This window comes from Maylandia zebra, linkage group LG2 (assembly GCF_041146795.1).
Source record: "Maylandia zebra isolate NMK-2024a linkage group LG2, Mzebra_GT3a, whole genome shotgun sequence".
Taxonomy (NCBI): Eukaryota; Metazoa; Chordata; class Actinopteri; order Cichliformes; family Cichlidae; genus Maylandia; species Maylandia zebra.
The window spans coordinates 19,320,865-19,337,150 of NC_135168.1; the positions used below are offsets into that span (position 1 = coordinate 19,320,865).

At 38.8% G+C, this 16,286-nt stretch overlaps 1 protein-coding gene across 2 annotated transcripts in view; it reads right to left on the bottom strand.

Moving 5' to 3' along the window:
- Positions 1–503: 503 nt before the first annotated feature.
- The window catches only part of cplx1 (complexin 1), a 69,338-nt gene continuing 53,555 nt past the window's right edge, over positions 504–16,286 (bottom strand). For both annotated transcript variants that reach the window (XM_004571141.5, XM_004571142.6), the window contains exons 3-4: positions 9,946–10,121; positions 504–4,204 (exon numbers count right to left, since the gene is read on the bottom strand). In XM_004571141.5, coding sequence (XP_004571198.1) covers positions 4,010–4,204; positions 9,946–10,121 — 371 coding nt within the window. In that variant the 3' untranslated portion in view covers positions 504–4,009. The remainder of the gene's footprint in view (positions 4,205–9,945; positions 10,122–16,286) is intronic.

Consider the following 16,286-nt stretch of genomic DNA (forward strand, 5'->3'; position numbering starts at 1 on the left):
CACAGACGCACTTATGGCAACCAGTTTGCTATGAGAGATATGCCATTTGCATCTCTTTGATGTCTATGTACTCACTGTGACACGATCACAAGTCAGGTCTGCCTCCAATCACGATTTGAACGACAAACTGCATTCTGTTTACAGCCCTTTTCGCTTTTATTGAATAGATGTTGAAATTCCTTCTGAGAAAAAAAAAAGTAAAAAATGCACAACAGTCATGTTGAGATGAAAAACAGGTTTGACTGACACAAACAGTAACATGTGAAATACATTAAAGGTTTTTGCACATACTTCCTCAACGAATGCCATGCAATGGGATATGATCCATGACGGCAGGCCACGTCTCAGAGTCACAAAGCGGGGATGATCCCGCCTCCCAGAAACACACTACATGACTCTACCACTCCTTCCATATATTGTTTTCTTTTTTTCTCTTGTACACACAGGTAGCTAAAGACTTGCTGCTGTACTGTTTGAATGCAGAAACACAAGACGATGAAAAATCATATGAAATCACTTTATTCTCAGTGTGCGGTGATTCCATTTTTGCAGGAAAGTTACAGACCGAAATATTAGTCTAAAATGGCATGCAGTGAGGCTAACAGGTGGCGCTTTGAAACACAGAGAGGACACGGAACGATTATATCAACAACCTTGCCTACATCGCACACCATAAGCATGCATACATGTTGGTCAACAAATAGGGAGCTACAGAGAAAGAGAGAGAGAGAGAGGAGGGGGGTGAGAAGATTTTGCAGTACAAAAGAATACACTAAATGAACATGTTTTTTTTTTCTCTCAAAATATCAACCACCAGAGGACAGGACCGGCTACAGACAAGAAAGAAAAACATACTGCACCAGACTAAATATCTTCTCAACAAGTACAGAAAAGAGAGAGACAGATGCAAGAAGAGAGAAACGTCAGACAGTTACATTCAAGTCACATCAAAAGATTTTTTTTTTCTTTTTTGTGCCATGTTTTTCAGGCAGCTTTTTAAATTCTATCAATGGCTGTATGAGTGGCACAAATGACTGACTGGGTGTCTGACACAGTCTACTGGACAACAGGATATTGATTACGCATGACTTGGGCAGTTTGTTTAGGCAGTGATCAAAAAGCCATTTGGAGCGCAATCAACCGACATTTACAAGATGATGATGATGATGATGATGAATGAGTCCATGATTATGTCAGTGGATGAGAAGCAAAGCTTGATCTGATTTCAGAGCACACTCACTCATAGCCTGAAGGAATGCACGCGCTAACGACGTTTGCTAAGGTGTTGTCGTCCTTTGCAGGGGCAGTAATTGTAGCTTTCTAGATTATTTTCTGGGCCAAAAAAAGAGATATTTCACTCATAAAGAAAGACCGTAGCTATAGGCTTGCTAATCCGCTAGCAATGAAAATATAAAATTCTTTAGCCGAGAACCCAATGAGACTCTAAGTGAAGGCTAAATATGTTTAACGTCTATGAAAAACATTACTAGAATACCTGAGAATTTTAAAATAAATCAGATATGCAGGAACTAAATGGGAATGACACCCCTTGACTAGGTCTAATACTACCAGCACTATTCTTTGGTTTGACTGAATAACTGCTGTGATGATGGATTTGAGTGCATGAAACATCTACTGGCTTCTAGCTAGCTGCTAACACACTGTAGGAACAGAGGCTGGCAAAGGCAGTTTACAGGTACAATAAAATCACAGGAAGTTCAATAAATGTGCTCTACAGATGATCTTACCACACTGTGCCATTTGATTTTGTTTTAACATATTCAGGGTATATATGTATATATTCACCATGATTACAGAGCTCACAAAACACAGAGAGAAGCTAAATTTCCCTTTCTCTACGCCACAGAAATACACAAGATCAGAATTAGTGTCATTTCATGGTTAGCTAGCTTAATAAAAACAGTCATAATGTGGCGAAACAGCTGGTTTTGAAAACCCTAATTTAACACCTACCTATGGCTACTGTGCACAAGTATTTTCCAACAAAATTTAACCGATCACTGCAAAAAGCACATTTATGATTTCCCCTAGACTTCATGCGGGACTTTTCCTAAATGGCAGCTAATATAACCTCTCCGCAGCAACATTTTAGTGCCATTAATCAGATTCAGTCTAGATAAATTTTGCGGTTACAGCATCAAATTTAAGTTATTCATTGTGATGTACTTGTAGGCTGAAAAGGCATTTACTGAGGTGTAGTGTAAATCTAAGTTTGCGTGTTACCAGCTCGAGTCTGGTGGAATGTCTGAAATATCTGGAATGTTTAACAAGACACTGGGAATGATGGAGAAATTTAAAGAAAAGGCATGAGGAGGATATATTTATTCCGTCCTCATTTGTTTTTAAATTTGTGCTATTACAGTTACCTGCAAGGCAGAGTAAACTGTAAACTATAAACAGCAGGTCAATGTTATTTTTTCAAGATGCCAAGGATGACTTTGATTTGTTAATGTCTGCTTGTAAAAACCTGTAGTTTGTAACTCTGAACACAAACCCTGGATGCCGTATGTCACGTGGATGAACACTTCTCACAACATTAAACGAATCATCCCACTTTCTCTCTTCCTTGTTTTAAGTAAATACCTCTGACCAATGAACTCTTAAGTCTCGCTACAGTAAGAAGCCACCCTCGCGTCTTTAACATCGACTAACATTAGGGATTAACTTCAAACACACAACAATGAAGATTGTCTGTTATTGCTGATTTGGGATTCGACTCCCATCAGTTAAACCAACGGACACGAGACAACTTCATTTTGAACAATATATTGCACTATTGTCACTGTCTGTTCACATATAGTGTATTCACAACATAGTTGTGTTTGGGAAGTGTCTTTTTAAAAAGTAAAATGATGAAAGTGTTAGCACGATTCAAAATTAACAAGCCTGGCCAAACGTTTACATTTCCTATTACAAAAAGCTGAGTGTGCAACACCACAGAAGGAAAAGAACTTTGTTTTTTTAAGCCTCAAACATGTATAGCCAGTGACTTTATAGAATTTAAGGATTTCATCTTACTCTTTTTAAGACAAACTTTATGGAGAACATTTATAATTTCCACCATGGAAGAACGTTTTAGACACAAAGTCAATTATCGCTTACTGTACACGGTGGTGGATGAGACGTTAACTAAATAAAAATGGAAAACCAGTTATTGCCTCAAATTTTCAGTGTATTTTGCTTCATCATAACAAAGGAAATGGTATCCATATATGTACTTCACAACTTTACTGCATGCTTAAAAAAGTAAACAAAACAAAGCAAAACAAAAAAGTTTCATTTCAACTGAATTCCTTCACTTTTGAGTTTACAGATGTATTGGCTTTGCCAGTGTTCGTACTACACATTTACATTAAAACAGTGAGAACATATGGGACAGTTTGTGGGAATGATCCTAACCAAGGAGAACCAATAAAAATGCAAGTATATATACACTGTATGTATCAAATATTAGCAAGAACATAACAGGACGATTCAATTAAATTTGATATGATTTGGATCATTTCTTACAAGTTAAAAATATGGCTTATACTCTTAGTTATCTTGTTATACGTCATATTTCACTGATATATAGTACTCTTTTTATATAACCGAGGCTATTTACAAACAAAAAGGGTGGATGATGGGTGATATCTGGTCGTATTCTAAGTGCTGGGCATTTTGAAAACATGGCATCAGTTTGCCTTAAGTAAAGACATTCGATCTGTGTAGGTGTTGCATACTTTTTAAAACACGATAATAATCACAGGTTATCAAGAAAGATCTCTGTCAGAGATATTAAAAAGTATGAATCACTGTGAGATCAGAAAGTTTAACTTAAGGGCAAAATCACAGCATGTTGTGTAATTCCAGGACACTTAGAAGTTGAGTTGACTGGGTGGGAGGGAGGTGAAGAAAGGTGTGGCTGCAGCTGGAGGTGGGGCAGGGTGGTACAGCATTGATTAGATGGACATTGTAAGAAGTTAACCATTTTCCTGCCAGAACGCTGTTACTTTTTATTGAACATATCCATGAGTGGTGCAGGGATGAATTTCATGACCGTATCCACGATGCTCTCTTCTTCCTCCTCATCGCCGCAGCCAGCAGGAACTGCTTTTTTCGGGCGGGTGAGGCTGCCCTCGGAGGCCTGCTCCATAGCAGCTGCTGCCTCGGCTTCCTTCTCCTCCTTCTTCTTGATGCCATACTGCACGGTAAAAGGGAAAACAGGTAAAAACAAAAAATAGTTAGAAAATGAACACCCTGTAGAGGTTGCAATCAAGACAGAAGCAAAGGATGTTACCATAAAACCACCAAATCTGTACAGGTAGGCTAGATGGATGAGTTGACAAAAAATTGAATTTTAGCATAATTCCTTTAAGTTCATGTAGTCAGTTTTGTTACAATGATGAAAATGGTTCTTTCAGTTGAATAAAGTCTATCCTTCAAGCTTGGATCCTCTACCAGAGGCCTGGGAGCTTGAGAGTCTTGCGCAGTATCTTAGCTGTTCCCAGGACTGCGCTCTTCTGGACAGAGATCTCCCGATATTGTTCCCGGGATGTGCTGGAGCCACTCGCCTAACTTGGGAGCCACTGCACCTAGTGCTCCGATTACCACTGGGTCCACTGTTACCTTCACCCTCCACATCTTCTCCAGCTGTTCTCTGAGCCCTTGGATTTTCTCGAGTTTCTCGTGTTCCTTCTTCCTGATGTTGCTGTCATTCGGAACCGTTACATCTATCGCTACGGCCGTCTTTTTCTGTTTGTCTACCACCATCAAGCCCGGTTGGTTAGCCACCACCATTAGGGGTGTCTCCCATTTTGACCTCGGGACTTCCAGGCCATACTTGGCACAGATGTTTCTGTATGCTATACCGGCCACTTGGTTACAGCGTTCCATGTATGCCCTGCCAGCTAGCATCTTGCACCCTGCTGTTATGTGCTGGATTGTCTCAGGGGCATCTTTACACAGCCTGCACCTGGGCTATGCTTCATGCATGAAACAACACCCCATTCTCATTCACATACTTCCACTATGTGTCAAACCCGCTTGAGTCTCACAAGATACACAAAGTGTCCTTTGTTGTTGAGTTGTGTTGCCTAAACATAACAAAGCATTGACCAAAATTTCTAAACAGAACAGTGTCCTGACTGACAAACTTAAGCCTTTCCCTACCACAACCCCCTCAAACTCCTATTTACCTAATTTGTTCTGTTCTTTGTTACCAGATGAAGGAGCTCTAAAATCACTCAGCATCTGATATTAGTATGGAGGGTTCAAAAGACACCTATGACAGCAAGATCTGACAGCAAAGCTGTATCTGATGACAAGGGATTAGAATATGCAGTTTTATTAAATTTGTATTAAATATTTACCAACCAACCTGCATAGTTAAGGCCAAAATTCTTCACCAATTATGATCAACTAATTTTGTCAAGAACTTAGGGATAGAAATATGAATGAGTAATAAATTTCATTGTTACATTTCATTAAGCAGTATATTTGCCTCTTTTTAAACTCAACCCTTTATAAAGTCTATTCCTTCTGTCAATTAGTGTCTGTCCAAAAACGTATTTATTCTATTTGTAGACACAGGGCCTTAAGCTAGTTAATTGTTTTTTTGTTTGTTTTGTTTTTTGCTTTAAAGGCTTGCAGAGAAAACTAGGATTCACTTTAAAATATCAGTTTCTTTTAAATATAGGAACATAAAGACATGAATATTTCAAGCAATTCCAGGAGGTGGTGACTGGTTAAAGCAATAAGTATTCTTATAAAGTAACAGATTTCTTAATTTGCATGGTTTAGCTTGAGGCTACACGCAAATTAGGCTAAACACAATGTATACAGCAACCTTTAGGTCCTGTTGCAACTGATTTCTGCAATTAGATGCAGAAAGAAGTTCAGGTTCTTGTTTTATTTTTGGTTATGTTTTTGTGGGTGTATATGGAGGCTTGAACTGCTGCTAGCTCTAATTTAACCTTCCTGGATATTTTATATAGCAATTACAGAGGCAGAGGCACTTGGCAGGTGTCCTGGACAAGGTTTGCTTTTAAAAAGCCCATTTTTAAGACTACTACTAAATCAAGAGTATGTTTGGAGAACAACAAGCTTGTTAAAACATTAAAGACATCAGCTGGGAAATGCATTCCACTAGTAAGTCCACTGACACAGCCATACTGTAATGTCTGTGAACAACTGCATTGAAGATAGTATGGAAATGATTTTGTATTTTATGAGTGATATGCCCATAACTAACCAAACACTGTGACAATATGACATGAAACATGAAACAAACAAGTCCAGACAGGCTGAAATAATTCATCGTTATTTCAACACGTTAGTTCAAGCACCACAATTGAACCTGAAGCTTTTATGAATTCAGAATAGATGGATAGATTGAATTTGTTGCCATACGGAAACTAGGATCCTGACCTCAATTTCTGCATTAAACCTGAGGATCTGTGTCCAGTTTTGTGTATTTTGTGCATTTGTGGTCATAGATTGAGAAAAATCAATACAGGAGGACTGCAAGGAAAAGGTTGCAGTGCACGGGGAGGTCAGCGGGCCGAGTGATAGTTGATCTTGAGGCAGGGAAGGGGAAAATGAGCTGCACTCCTCCATGACCTCTTGACTGCTTTGCCAGGCACACACTAATGTGATTCTGTGGCAATAAATATCTTAGAGGAGGAGTCGCAGTGTCCATTTCCACTGCAGAGAGGAACACAGGGCATAAGTGGGTATGTCTGTGGAGTGAAGCTGTACGACTGTTTGAGGGAACAACAGCTGAAAAAAAACTGTTGCTTTAAATATTTTTTGTTTTTTGCCTTCAAGACTAAACCACTCTTTTGTCAAGATCTTATGTTTTTTCTCTTTGAGGTTTGAGGCTCAAAGACTTAATTACAGTTTAAAAAATGAAAAGACAGGCCTAAATCAGGTATCATAAGGAAAGAGTGGGAGTCGACCCTGGACAGGCCAACAGTCTATCACAGCACTAGCACAGCGACAGACTATAAGTCACATTTATGGCTGATTTGGATTAGCCAACAATGATTTTAGACATTATTTTTCAATTATACCGCATACTAAATTGTGTTTGATTACAATATATTATTTTAGGCTAGACTGGCTCAGATCAGGCCAACAGAAGAATCCTTCAGAACTGTTGAATTGTAGGTTTTCATTTCCTCGGTTCAGTTAAATCCACCGATTTTCAGAAACAGCATCAAATACTGATGTTTTGTCACATCTCAGCCTTAACCATCAAATGGTGAGGAACGACATCAATGCTAAAGGACAATGTTTGTGTATCTTTAGGTGGGTCAAACTCACAGCTCATCGGGTGTATTTGCTTGTAAACAATCCCTTGCATACATACACTGGGTAATATGCAATGTTAATGTTAAGTTAACAGCTTTTCCAAAACCTAACCAAATGCTTTAGGTGTCTTAAACTAAGAGGTGTCTTAAAAACAAAAAGAAAAAAAGAAAACCCAAGTGAAAATTAAGCAAAACAAAAACATGAAACTTCCATATAGGACACAAACTGCAGTCCCTAGCAAACGTTTGACTCACTCAGCCCCTCCAGGCTGCAAACGGACTGTCAGAGGTTGAGTGGTTGGTGGATGTTGTTGCCATTTTAAAGAATGATGTAATCTCTCAGCACTGATGCTTTCCTGTGTCCTCAGTAGTACATATGAGCATAGATATCATGTCGACTGCTTTACTGACAACATTTTATATACCAGTAATAATTCATAAACTGTCACAAATCTTTCAATACCAAAAGTATATTAACACTCCAGCTGCTGCAGTTGGAAAATGTGGGAATCCTCATATACATATCTTCAACAATGACTATTTTAAAGATGTGACTATGAAGAAAAGTTTAACTTCAGCAAGATCGAGAAGCTAAATATTTTTTGACTGGTTGGAGGGGTGTATCTTACTTCAGTACCTAAGAAATATTTCTTCTGAATTTCCGACAGAAATAAAACAAACATTGGTGTAATTGGTTGATGTAGCTCTCTTCTATAACTCCCTCTGTTTCCACTCGGTCTCTCTTTCTTTTTTAGACTTGTTCCACAGTAACAAAGACTTGCATCAGTTGAAATGAACAGCCATGCTTAGTCAGCCCCTCTCACCTTGCTATAATCAAACGCTTCCCAAAGATATGCTGTCATATTGCTCTTTTTTGAGAGAGCGAGAAGGAAAAGTGCTGGGGCTCAGCAGAGTTTAGAGTTGATCCCCAAACTCCAAACATAGTTTTATAAGAGCTACACATAGAAAAGTTTCAGTCTCTCTCAGGGCATTCAAGTCAAATATCTAATGCATTATTAGCAGTGTCAAGGGTAACCCTTCCCGGCAAGCTGCAGACACTTTGATCATCATATCTTATTACAGCTTAATCAAATATTAATTTAGACATTATCAAAGCCAGAATTATCTTGGTGACATAAAAAGGGCCACTAAGTCAAGAATTTCCATTGAACTTTGAAAATGAACTCCAGAAGGGAATATGTTTAAGGATCTATATCCAGTAATTTAAAAAAAAAAATTAAGAGTGCAGAGTTTTAAATCAAAACAGAAGGACTAATATATAGTCCAGTTTTTTAAACCTCCATTCTCCATTAGCTAATTCATTTGAAAGTGCAATTTGCAGTATAAAGCTTGATTTATAGTACTTGTTGAATCCTAATAGAGCCATGCCAGAGAGGCTGATGCTGTTGATTATATTTGTGCAATGGTCTCGCTGCACTGTTTTGTGACCATGAGTGAAGCTGAGCTGTTTATGACGGGCCTGAAGCTAATCGGTCTCGAACAACAGTCACCAAAATGCAAGAGATGTTTTTTTAGAGCCGATTGAATTTATTGCAGCCAGTGTATGGATGTAACCACCATGACTTCACCCTCTGGTTCTGACCCTGCAGTTTGAAGCCTCAGTATGTTTATCACTGTTTTTTTCTTTGTTTTGTTTTTTGAGTCAGATGTTGCAGTTTTTGGATCAGAAAGGGTAACTGTTGAGTTATTAGCCAATATCACCTAGACTGGTTTGCAGCCTGGATTCATGGCCCTGTGTGGGCTGAACACAGACACATATATCACTGACGACTTTAGTTAACAAAATAGTAAAACCAAAACTGAAGCACAAACTTCTGGACAGTCTGTACCTCATCACAAAAACAAATATTTCTCAAATAATTTCATTACAAAAGCTCAAGCAGCATAAAATGAGCAGAAAGGTCCAGATCAGTGACTCCAACTGTCATCAAACACATGCAAAAAGTGCACGTTTTTAAGGAAGCCTGAGGAAATGCAGGTTTTGGGATGTTGAGTTTGATGCTTGGTTTATAGACATGTTAGCAGAACTATACGAGAAGCAAAAGCAGCATCTCTCTATGACTAAAGCCAATCCCACTTTGTTTTACAGAAGTTATATTTGTTTTTTTTTTACACTGTTTCTATTCTCTCCTTGTCCAATTTAGGGTCAGTCGGAGGCTAGAGCCTATTCTGTCTAGGGCAAGAGGCGGGGTATGCCCTAGACAGGCCAGTCTGTCACAGGGCTAATACAGACAAACGGGCAAGTGTTCATACTCACATTCACAGCTAACGTCAATTTAGAATCACCAGTTAACCTAACCCTACTACTTGCATGTGTTTGGACTGGGAGAGAAAGCTGGGGAGTACCCGGAGAAATGACACAATCTCCACACAGAAAGGCCCCGGACAGGTGGCGGAGCTGAACTCACGACCTCACGACCTTCTTGCTGTGAGGCTGTAACCATGCTGCCCAAGTTTACATTGCATATTTCTACTAAACAGACCTGTTTGTAAGCATGTATAACAGCTGAACAGCAGTTTGTTTAGTCTGTGGACTGGATAACAGTTTAAGAACAATGAGAGCTCTTTGAGCATGATTAACTCGTGAGGCTCTATTAGTATTGAAGTTTACCTTATCCCTGATGCCCTGTCGGATGTTTTCTCTCTCTGCCTCCATTCTTGCATATTTGGCCTTCCTCTCCTCTTCCTGTTGCCTCAGCGCTTCTTGTCTTTCCTCTTCTTTTTTCTGAGCATCAGGATCCTTCTCCTCCTCTCCACCAAGCATCTTGCCCATGTCTTTGGTGGCCCCTGTTGTTGGTAATAGACAGAAAGAAATTGTGAAATAAAAGAAATTCAGTCATTTCTTTTATGGAGTGACACTGGCAGTTCATAGTGATTGCACATAATAGATCACAGCTATCGGGCTGGTTTTCAACATCTGATGTGCCCAGCATTACATCTGAAATCTGGATAATTCAATAGATACTGCTTTGTATTTAAATCCTCTCTCAGGCCAGTGAAAGAGCAGCACTTGACTGAACCAAAGACAAAAGGGTCTGACAATAGAGAGAACAAGAGGTGAGCAGCACGAAGAGAGCTGAGATAAAAGACTGTAATAAATTATTAGCAATTCTCTTGATTGCCTTTGTGCTGCTCATTTTGGCCCTTTACTATCTCCAAGAGGAATTTAGATACAAGCGCCCACTTGGACCATGGGTTAAAACCAGAGAACAAAGGGCATGGGGAGCAGTTGAAGGGACAATAACAATCAGACACAGGGGCTCATTCTGCTACTGACGTCTGAACTTATTAAATATGTAAAAACTGAGGATGGAGAATGTGGTAAAAAGATCTTCTGTGCTTCACAGCTGGCTGCTGAAGGTTTAACCAATGTGTATCTTATCTGTTCAATTTAAATGCTGCTTATCTTGGAAATTAAACATTCTATCACTGATCTGTATCTTAAATGTGAATGTTTGTCAGCGATGTTTACGTGGCATTAATGAAACACCTGATTCTGAATTTCGGGAAGTGTAAAAAAGAATAGAGAGAGAGAGATGCCAGAAAGTCTTTTTAATGAGGTGCTCTCTTGATGAAGGCTGGATTATCGAAAGTCCTGCTGGTGCTAGCAAAGCTGCAGCAGGCACTGACATACTGCTCTATCTGGACCACTTCTTTTGTGTATGTGTGTGTGTGTGTGTGTTAGTGGATTATCTGGTGTGTGTGCTGCAGGCGTCAATTGACATTCCTCATACGTCACTATATGGCCAGTGTGTTTATTTCCACCCCAGCGCCTCTTGGAATCATTCTGTAATTTACATCAAGCTTCAGCCAAGGAACACGCCTGCCTTTGTAGAAATACACGGGATGTAAGTGTCTGAACATTAATCACACACGGCAACCGTGAACTTTTTATAGGAAGAAAGAATATTAAAACATTGGCTTTGGAAAAAAAATGCATTAAACATGCCAGCTCCACACTGTCAAAGCTGTCAGAGCTCAAAGTAAGCCAAATACTGCGCTGGAAATTGATCAAATAAAAATATCTTCCACACAGATCTTTGCCCCTGAGAGGAAATATTTTGTTTGTTTTCCATTTGATTGTGTTTTAAAAGGTATGATTACTGGCCTAAGATACAAATCCATCCAGGAAAACATAACACTCACTGGTATTGATGCTTTATGCTTGAAATGGTGCCCGGGGTCATTTCAATGTTAAGCAATTCAGCTAACCAGTTCGCGACCCTTTTAGTGTCCTTCAGGATGAGTGTCCCACAGTCTTATTCACACTCAGAGCAACAAGAATGTTGGTTTAAAAACCCCCCGCTATCATCCTTAAAGTGACAATCACTTGAAAAGCCAAAGATCAAATCAGGAAGTTACCCAGGCTAATCCTGACTGTCAGTCTGCATGTTGAGCTGCTCCCGAGGTGCTTTTGCACACTGGCTTAACACGGAGCCCAGCCTGTATGTGCGGACTCCAGAGGCATTAGCTCTTCTTTCCGGCTCGCTGGCTGGAAGCAAGCCAGCACTCTAACAGTGGTCTGACGAATCTTGAACCCATGACTCTCTGCTCACTTCCAACTTGAAAGAAGGGAATTGATTTTAATGAGAACTGGACCTTTGGACATGGGTAAATTTGAAATACACTCGGTTCTCCCTCTGCCCTTGGCCCAGCGTACTTGCTTTCACTGTTAGGGCTTTTGCTTCCTCCACCGCTCTGGGCTTGACTGTAAAGCTGAGCTTCACTGGTTCTCTGGAGGAAACGCTCAAAGACTGAGCCATCTGTTTAGGCAGTGAAATTGATGAGACAGCGATGACCTTAAGGTTCTTGGCTGTAGTTTGAGCTTGCCATATTGACATACCAGTACAAGCCCCAGTCGTTACTCATAAAGCGCAGGGTGATTGCTAATTAATGTTTCTTCACGGTAACTCTTTAATGTCTCTCAAACATGGCATGCTGTCATATTGAGAAGGTAGTGCATCATCATTGATATCTGTGAGATTTTATGATATACATGTCAAACATCTGCTTGCACAGTGAGCAAACGTGAGCCCTTTAAAGGCAGTCTATGTAAAGTCTTATTTTGATAGTTTTATCTCTGCTAACCAGGTGGCACGTTGCTTTTGATAGTCCTCAGCGTCATTCAGCTGCCTCTTCAGTAAGCCTCCTCGTCTCTCAGTGACCGCAGACAGACTCTCTATGCCATCTTGGGCAACTTGTTCTTGTGCTCTCCAGCCTTGGGGAGCTTGGCATAGTAGCCTTTCTACAAGTGCAGTTTCTGGTGGGAGTATCCCTACAACTTGCAACAAAAGTTCTGCTGCTGCTAACTGAAATCATGAATTCATAGAAAGAAGAGAATCTCTGGAGATGCCATGACAACAGTGGCCTTCCTAACCTGCAGGTAGGAAAACTAAAGATGGGACGAGGTGGAGGAGGATGGCTGGTTACTTACAACTGCAAGTTTTACAATAAAGATTGTATTTGTTGTCAGTTTTTATTGTCTCTGCGGGTAGAAAGAAATAGCTGCTAGCTGTCATTATAGTTTAGTCTCTCTGTGAGGCTGTTATCTGTTCATATTTGCTATAGATGCCATAGTTTATTTCCAATTCTTAATATTAGTTAATTGACTTTACAGTGCCTACAATAAGGAGAGAATTTCAAATGAATTTTTGACTTCAGTCCAAAGTTGGCCTGTGATTAATCTCATCTCCACACTCAACGTGAGGTAAAAATTAACAAATAATGTTGTAGGAAAAAAGCTGCAAAAGCGTGTTTTTTAAAAGACACATGCTATCAGGATTACGATGCTGTTTTCATCTGCTGTTATGATCCTCTTGCTTTCTGTGCAATCACATGTTTTCCTTGCAGGCACCAAGGAACTCTGGGGTTTAATAATTAAAAACATTCTCTATGCATTTCTAAAGAATTCAGATTTGTTTTAGGTTACTTGTTTGGTATAACACAGAATATGTGTAGCCTAGAGATTATTTCTTTTTGTCTGTGCCTTGCCTCAGGTTGAAGTGCTGAATTAAACTTTGCTTTCCTGTGACTTTGTTGGTTGCTTGAGGAGATTTTCCAAATCTTGTATGAGCAGCAATTGTCACAGAAGCTGAGTAGACTCTACAAAGAAGATACCCTTAATCACTTAGGGCTAATACAGTCTTCTTTGGCCAAGCTGAACAGAGAAACTTTTAAAACTCAAAGTAGTTATTATACGTTAGAGTCTGCAGACACAAATTAAAATGCAGCACGACAGATACTGTTACCTTGTCTGGGTTTATACTTTATTAGATATATATTCCTACATTCCTGTCATCATGAGCTATTCTCACCATCTCATTTGCACTTCCACTGATACTGAAATGTAAATTTATGCTAGCAAAATTGGATCACACTATGCAGAAAATATATTTCTACCCCAAATTAAAGTCATATATAAAGGAGGTTTTGAAGGGTGTTTGATTTTTGTTTGATTAAATTGTACTCATCAGTATTGTCTCATATAAATAGGTTTTCAAAGTGAATCATATTCTTCTTTTCCAGTTAACTGACATATTTCTAATTGTCCAGATGAATAAGCTGTGTTATATTTAGGCATTTTTCAATAGAAAGAAGCTGTAACATCAGACTGATATATCGTCTGTGGCTGATATAACTTTTTCTTCCTGATTTTTTGTCAGTTCCCATGTTGCTGTTATTCTACGCTCGCTTCTCCCAAACCTCTGCATGACTAATCTCAATGCTCAAGCCTAATTAGCTCATCTGATTGTGACAAAGTTGTTGTGTAAAACTATGAGACATTTATTGTTCCCCAAAGCCTTGGTATCATCAAAAGATGCCAGCTATGAAGTCTTGAAGTAGTACAGTGAGAAAGCCCTTGAGGAAGAGCTAAGAGCCTCAGTTATGGTTAGAAAAACGTCATAAGATGGTTTAGAGTACTCCATTAGAAGACACAATGCACCACAAAATCAGTCTTTTACAGATTTATAAGATCACTTGTTGTTGTTGTTGTTTTTTTTTTTTTTTATGTTAAGACCATGAAAGGTTTTTAGTGGGTTGCTACATTACCTGCCCTTAGAGATTATTTAACCAAGCCAATCAAGCTCATGCACAAGGAGATATGATCTGTAATGTTCAAGATCAAAGATGAAAGTTGAAAGTTAATGTATCCAAAAAACATTATATTATAAACCTTTCATCATACCCATGGCTCCTTTTTAATGCAAAGAGAAAGAGAGCGGTTCTTCATGGTATCTTATAATGTCTGTTAAGTAAGAAAACGCTGTTGAAATAACTAATATCAAATATATATCAAAGCAATCTCAGACTGTATGAGGATACCAGATCCAAACTACAACATGGTCAGCAATCAGCCAGGAAACAATGAACAATAACAATAATAATCTTAATCATGGGATAGAAAAAGCCTCCAAAGTCTCAAGACTATTTGTTGTACTATTTAAAAACAAAAATATCAATATTTTACCTCAGACTGTGAATCATTCCACACATATTAAAAAAAGTTGACCTCTTTATCTTAAACTCAGAATGTATTTTCATTCATTCAGAATGATTCCATTAATACTTTAAAAACGAATACACCTCATTAAATCTAAGCTTGAAACATGACATGAAACAAGACAATTATGTCTGTCTGCATGCTAACACATACAAAACGTATACTGAAGAAAACCATACTTTTAAGTTCAGTATATAATGAAATTTTTTGGACTGATTAAACACTTGAGATTTGAACACGGTGAAAAAAAACCCTAAATCTGACATTGCAATTGAGCCACCAATCTGAACATTTCAATCTGAGCCACAAAGATAAAAATGCTGATATTGCTGGAGGAAAATATAACAACAGAACCACTGAGTTCTGTAGCAAAGTTCATGGCAATCCATTCAATACTTGTTGAGACATCTAATTATAAAAAATGTCAACTTTAGGGTTGGTGAGCAAAAATCTCTTTCAGGGTACCATGAAAGGCAGAACCAAATTTCAGTGCAATTGACTGACTGGCTGAACTCATTCAATACCTGACAGACAGGTGTTGCCATTTCATGAATTATAACGCTTGAGTGTCTAAAACCATTTTTTTTCAGTCACTGCAATACACCAGAAGCACAGCATCAATGCTAATAATCACATCACTTCTATAAATAGAGTAAGCTGTATTTATGCGTGTCGTCTCATTACGGCTTTTAGGGGCATTTTTTTTTTAGTTCAGCTGAGACATAGGGGCTGATTATAAAGGAAGAAAAGACTTGGTGAGAATAAGGGTGAAAATTTAAAAGGGGATAAGGAAGAAGTTGGAAACTTGTGGATGGTTGGTCTAGGGACGGATTAAACTGTGCAGAGTTACATAAAAGCTGGCATTGGATTTGGAAAAATGTGGAAGCATCAGTGGTACTCTGCATGTGTGCATGGATGAAACACTGGAAAATGAAAACAAAATGTACAGGTCTCCATTGTGCTATTAAAGTAAGATTGAGTGCATGTCCTCCAGGTGCATTTGAGCTCCAAGAGCATTTCCTCTGAGTAAGTGCGTGAGCTACAGTAGCGTGTTTCATCCTGATAGACTCGGTGAGATCACGAGATGTGTCCCCTGTGGAGCACAACGCATCTGAAGGACAGAAAGGGAAATGGGAGCAAAGTCAAAAGAAGGGAAAAGGGAAAGAAAAAAAAACAAATAAACAAGGTAACATGTAAAGTGTGAGCAAGAAAATTAGAGAGGTTGAAATAAAAACTGGCAGTGCAGAAGATTTAGAAGAAAACAGTATATCAGAGATAAGTTAAAGAGCTAAAAAACAACAACAACCAAACAAAAAAAACAAAACAACAACAATTAAAAAGAAATCAAGAGAAGAAAAGAAACTTGTGTATTCAGTTAGGAGAAAAGACATAAGCAGAAAGACAGGGCAGTGACTGGTAACAAAGGAAAAGCACAGAGAATGATGACTGAA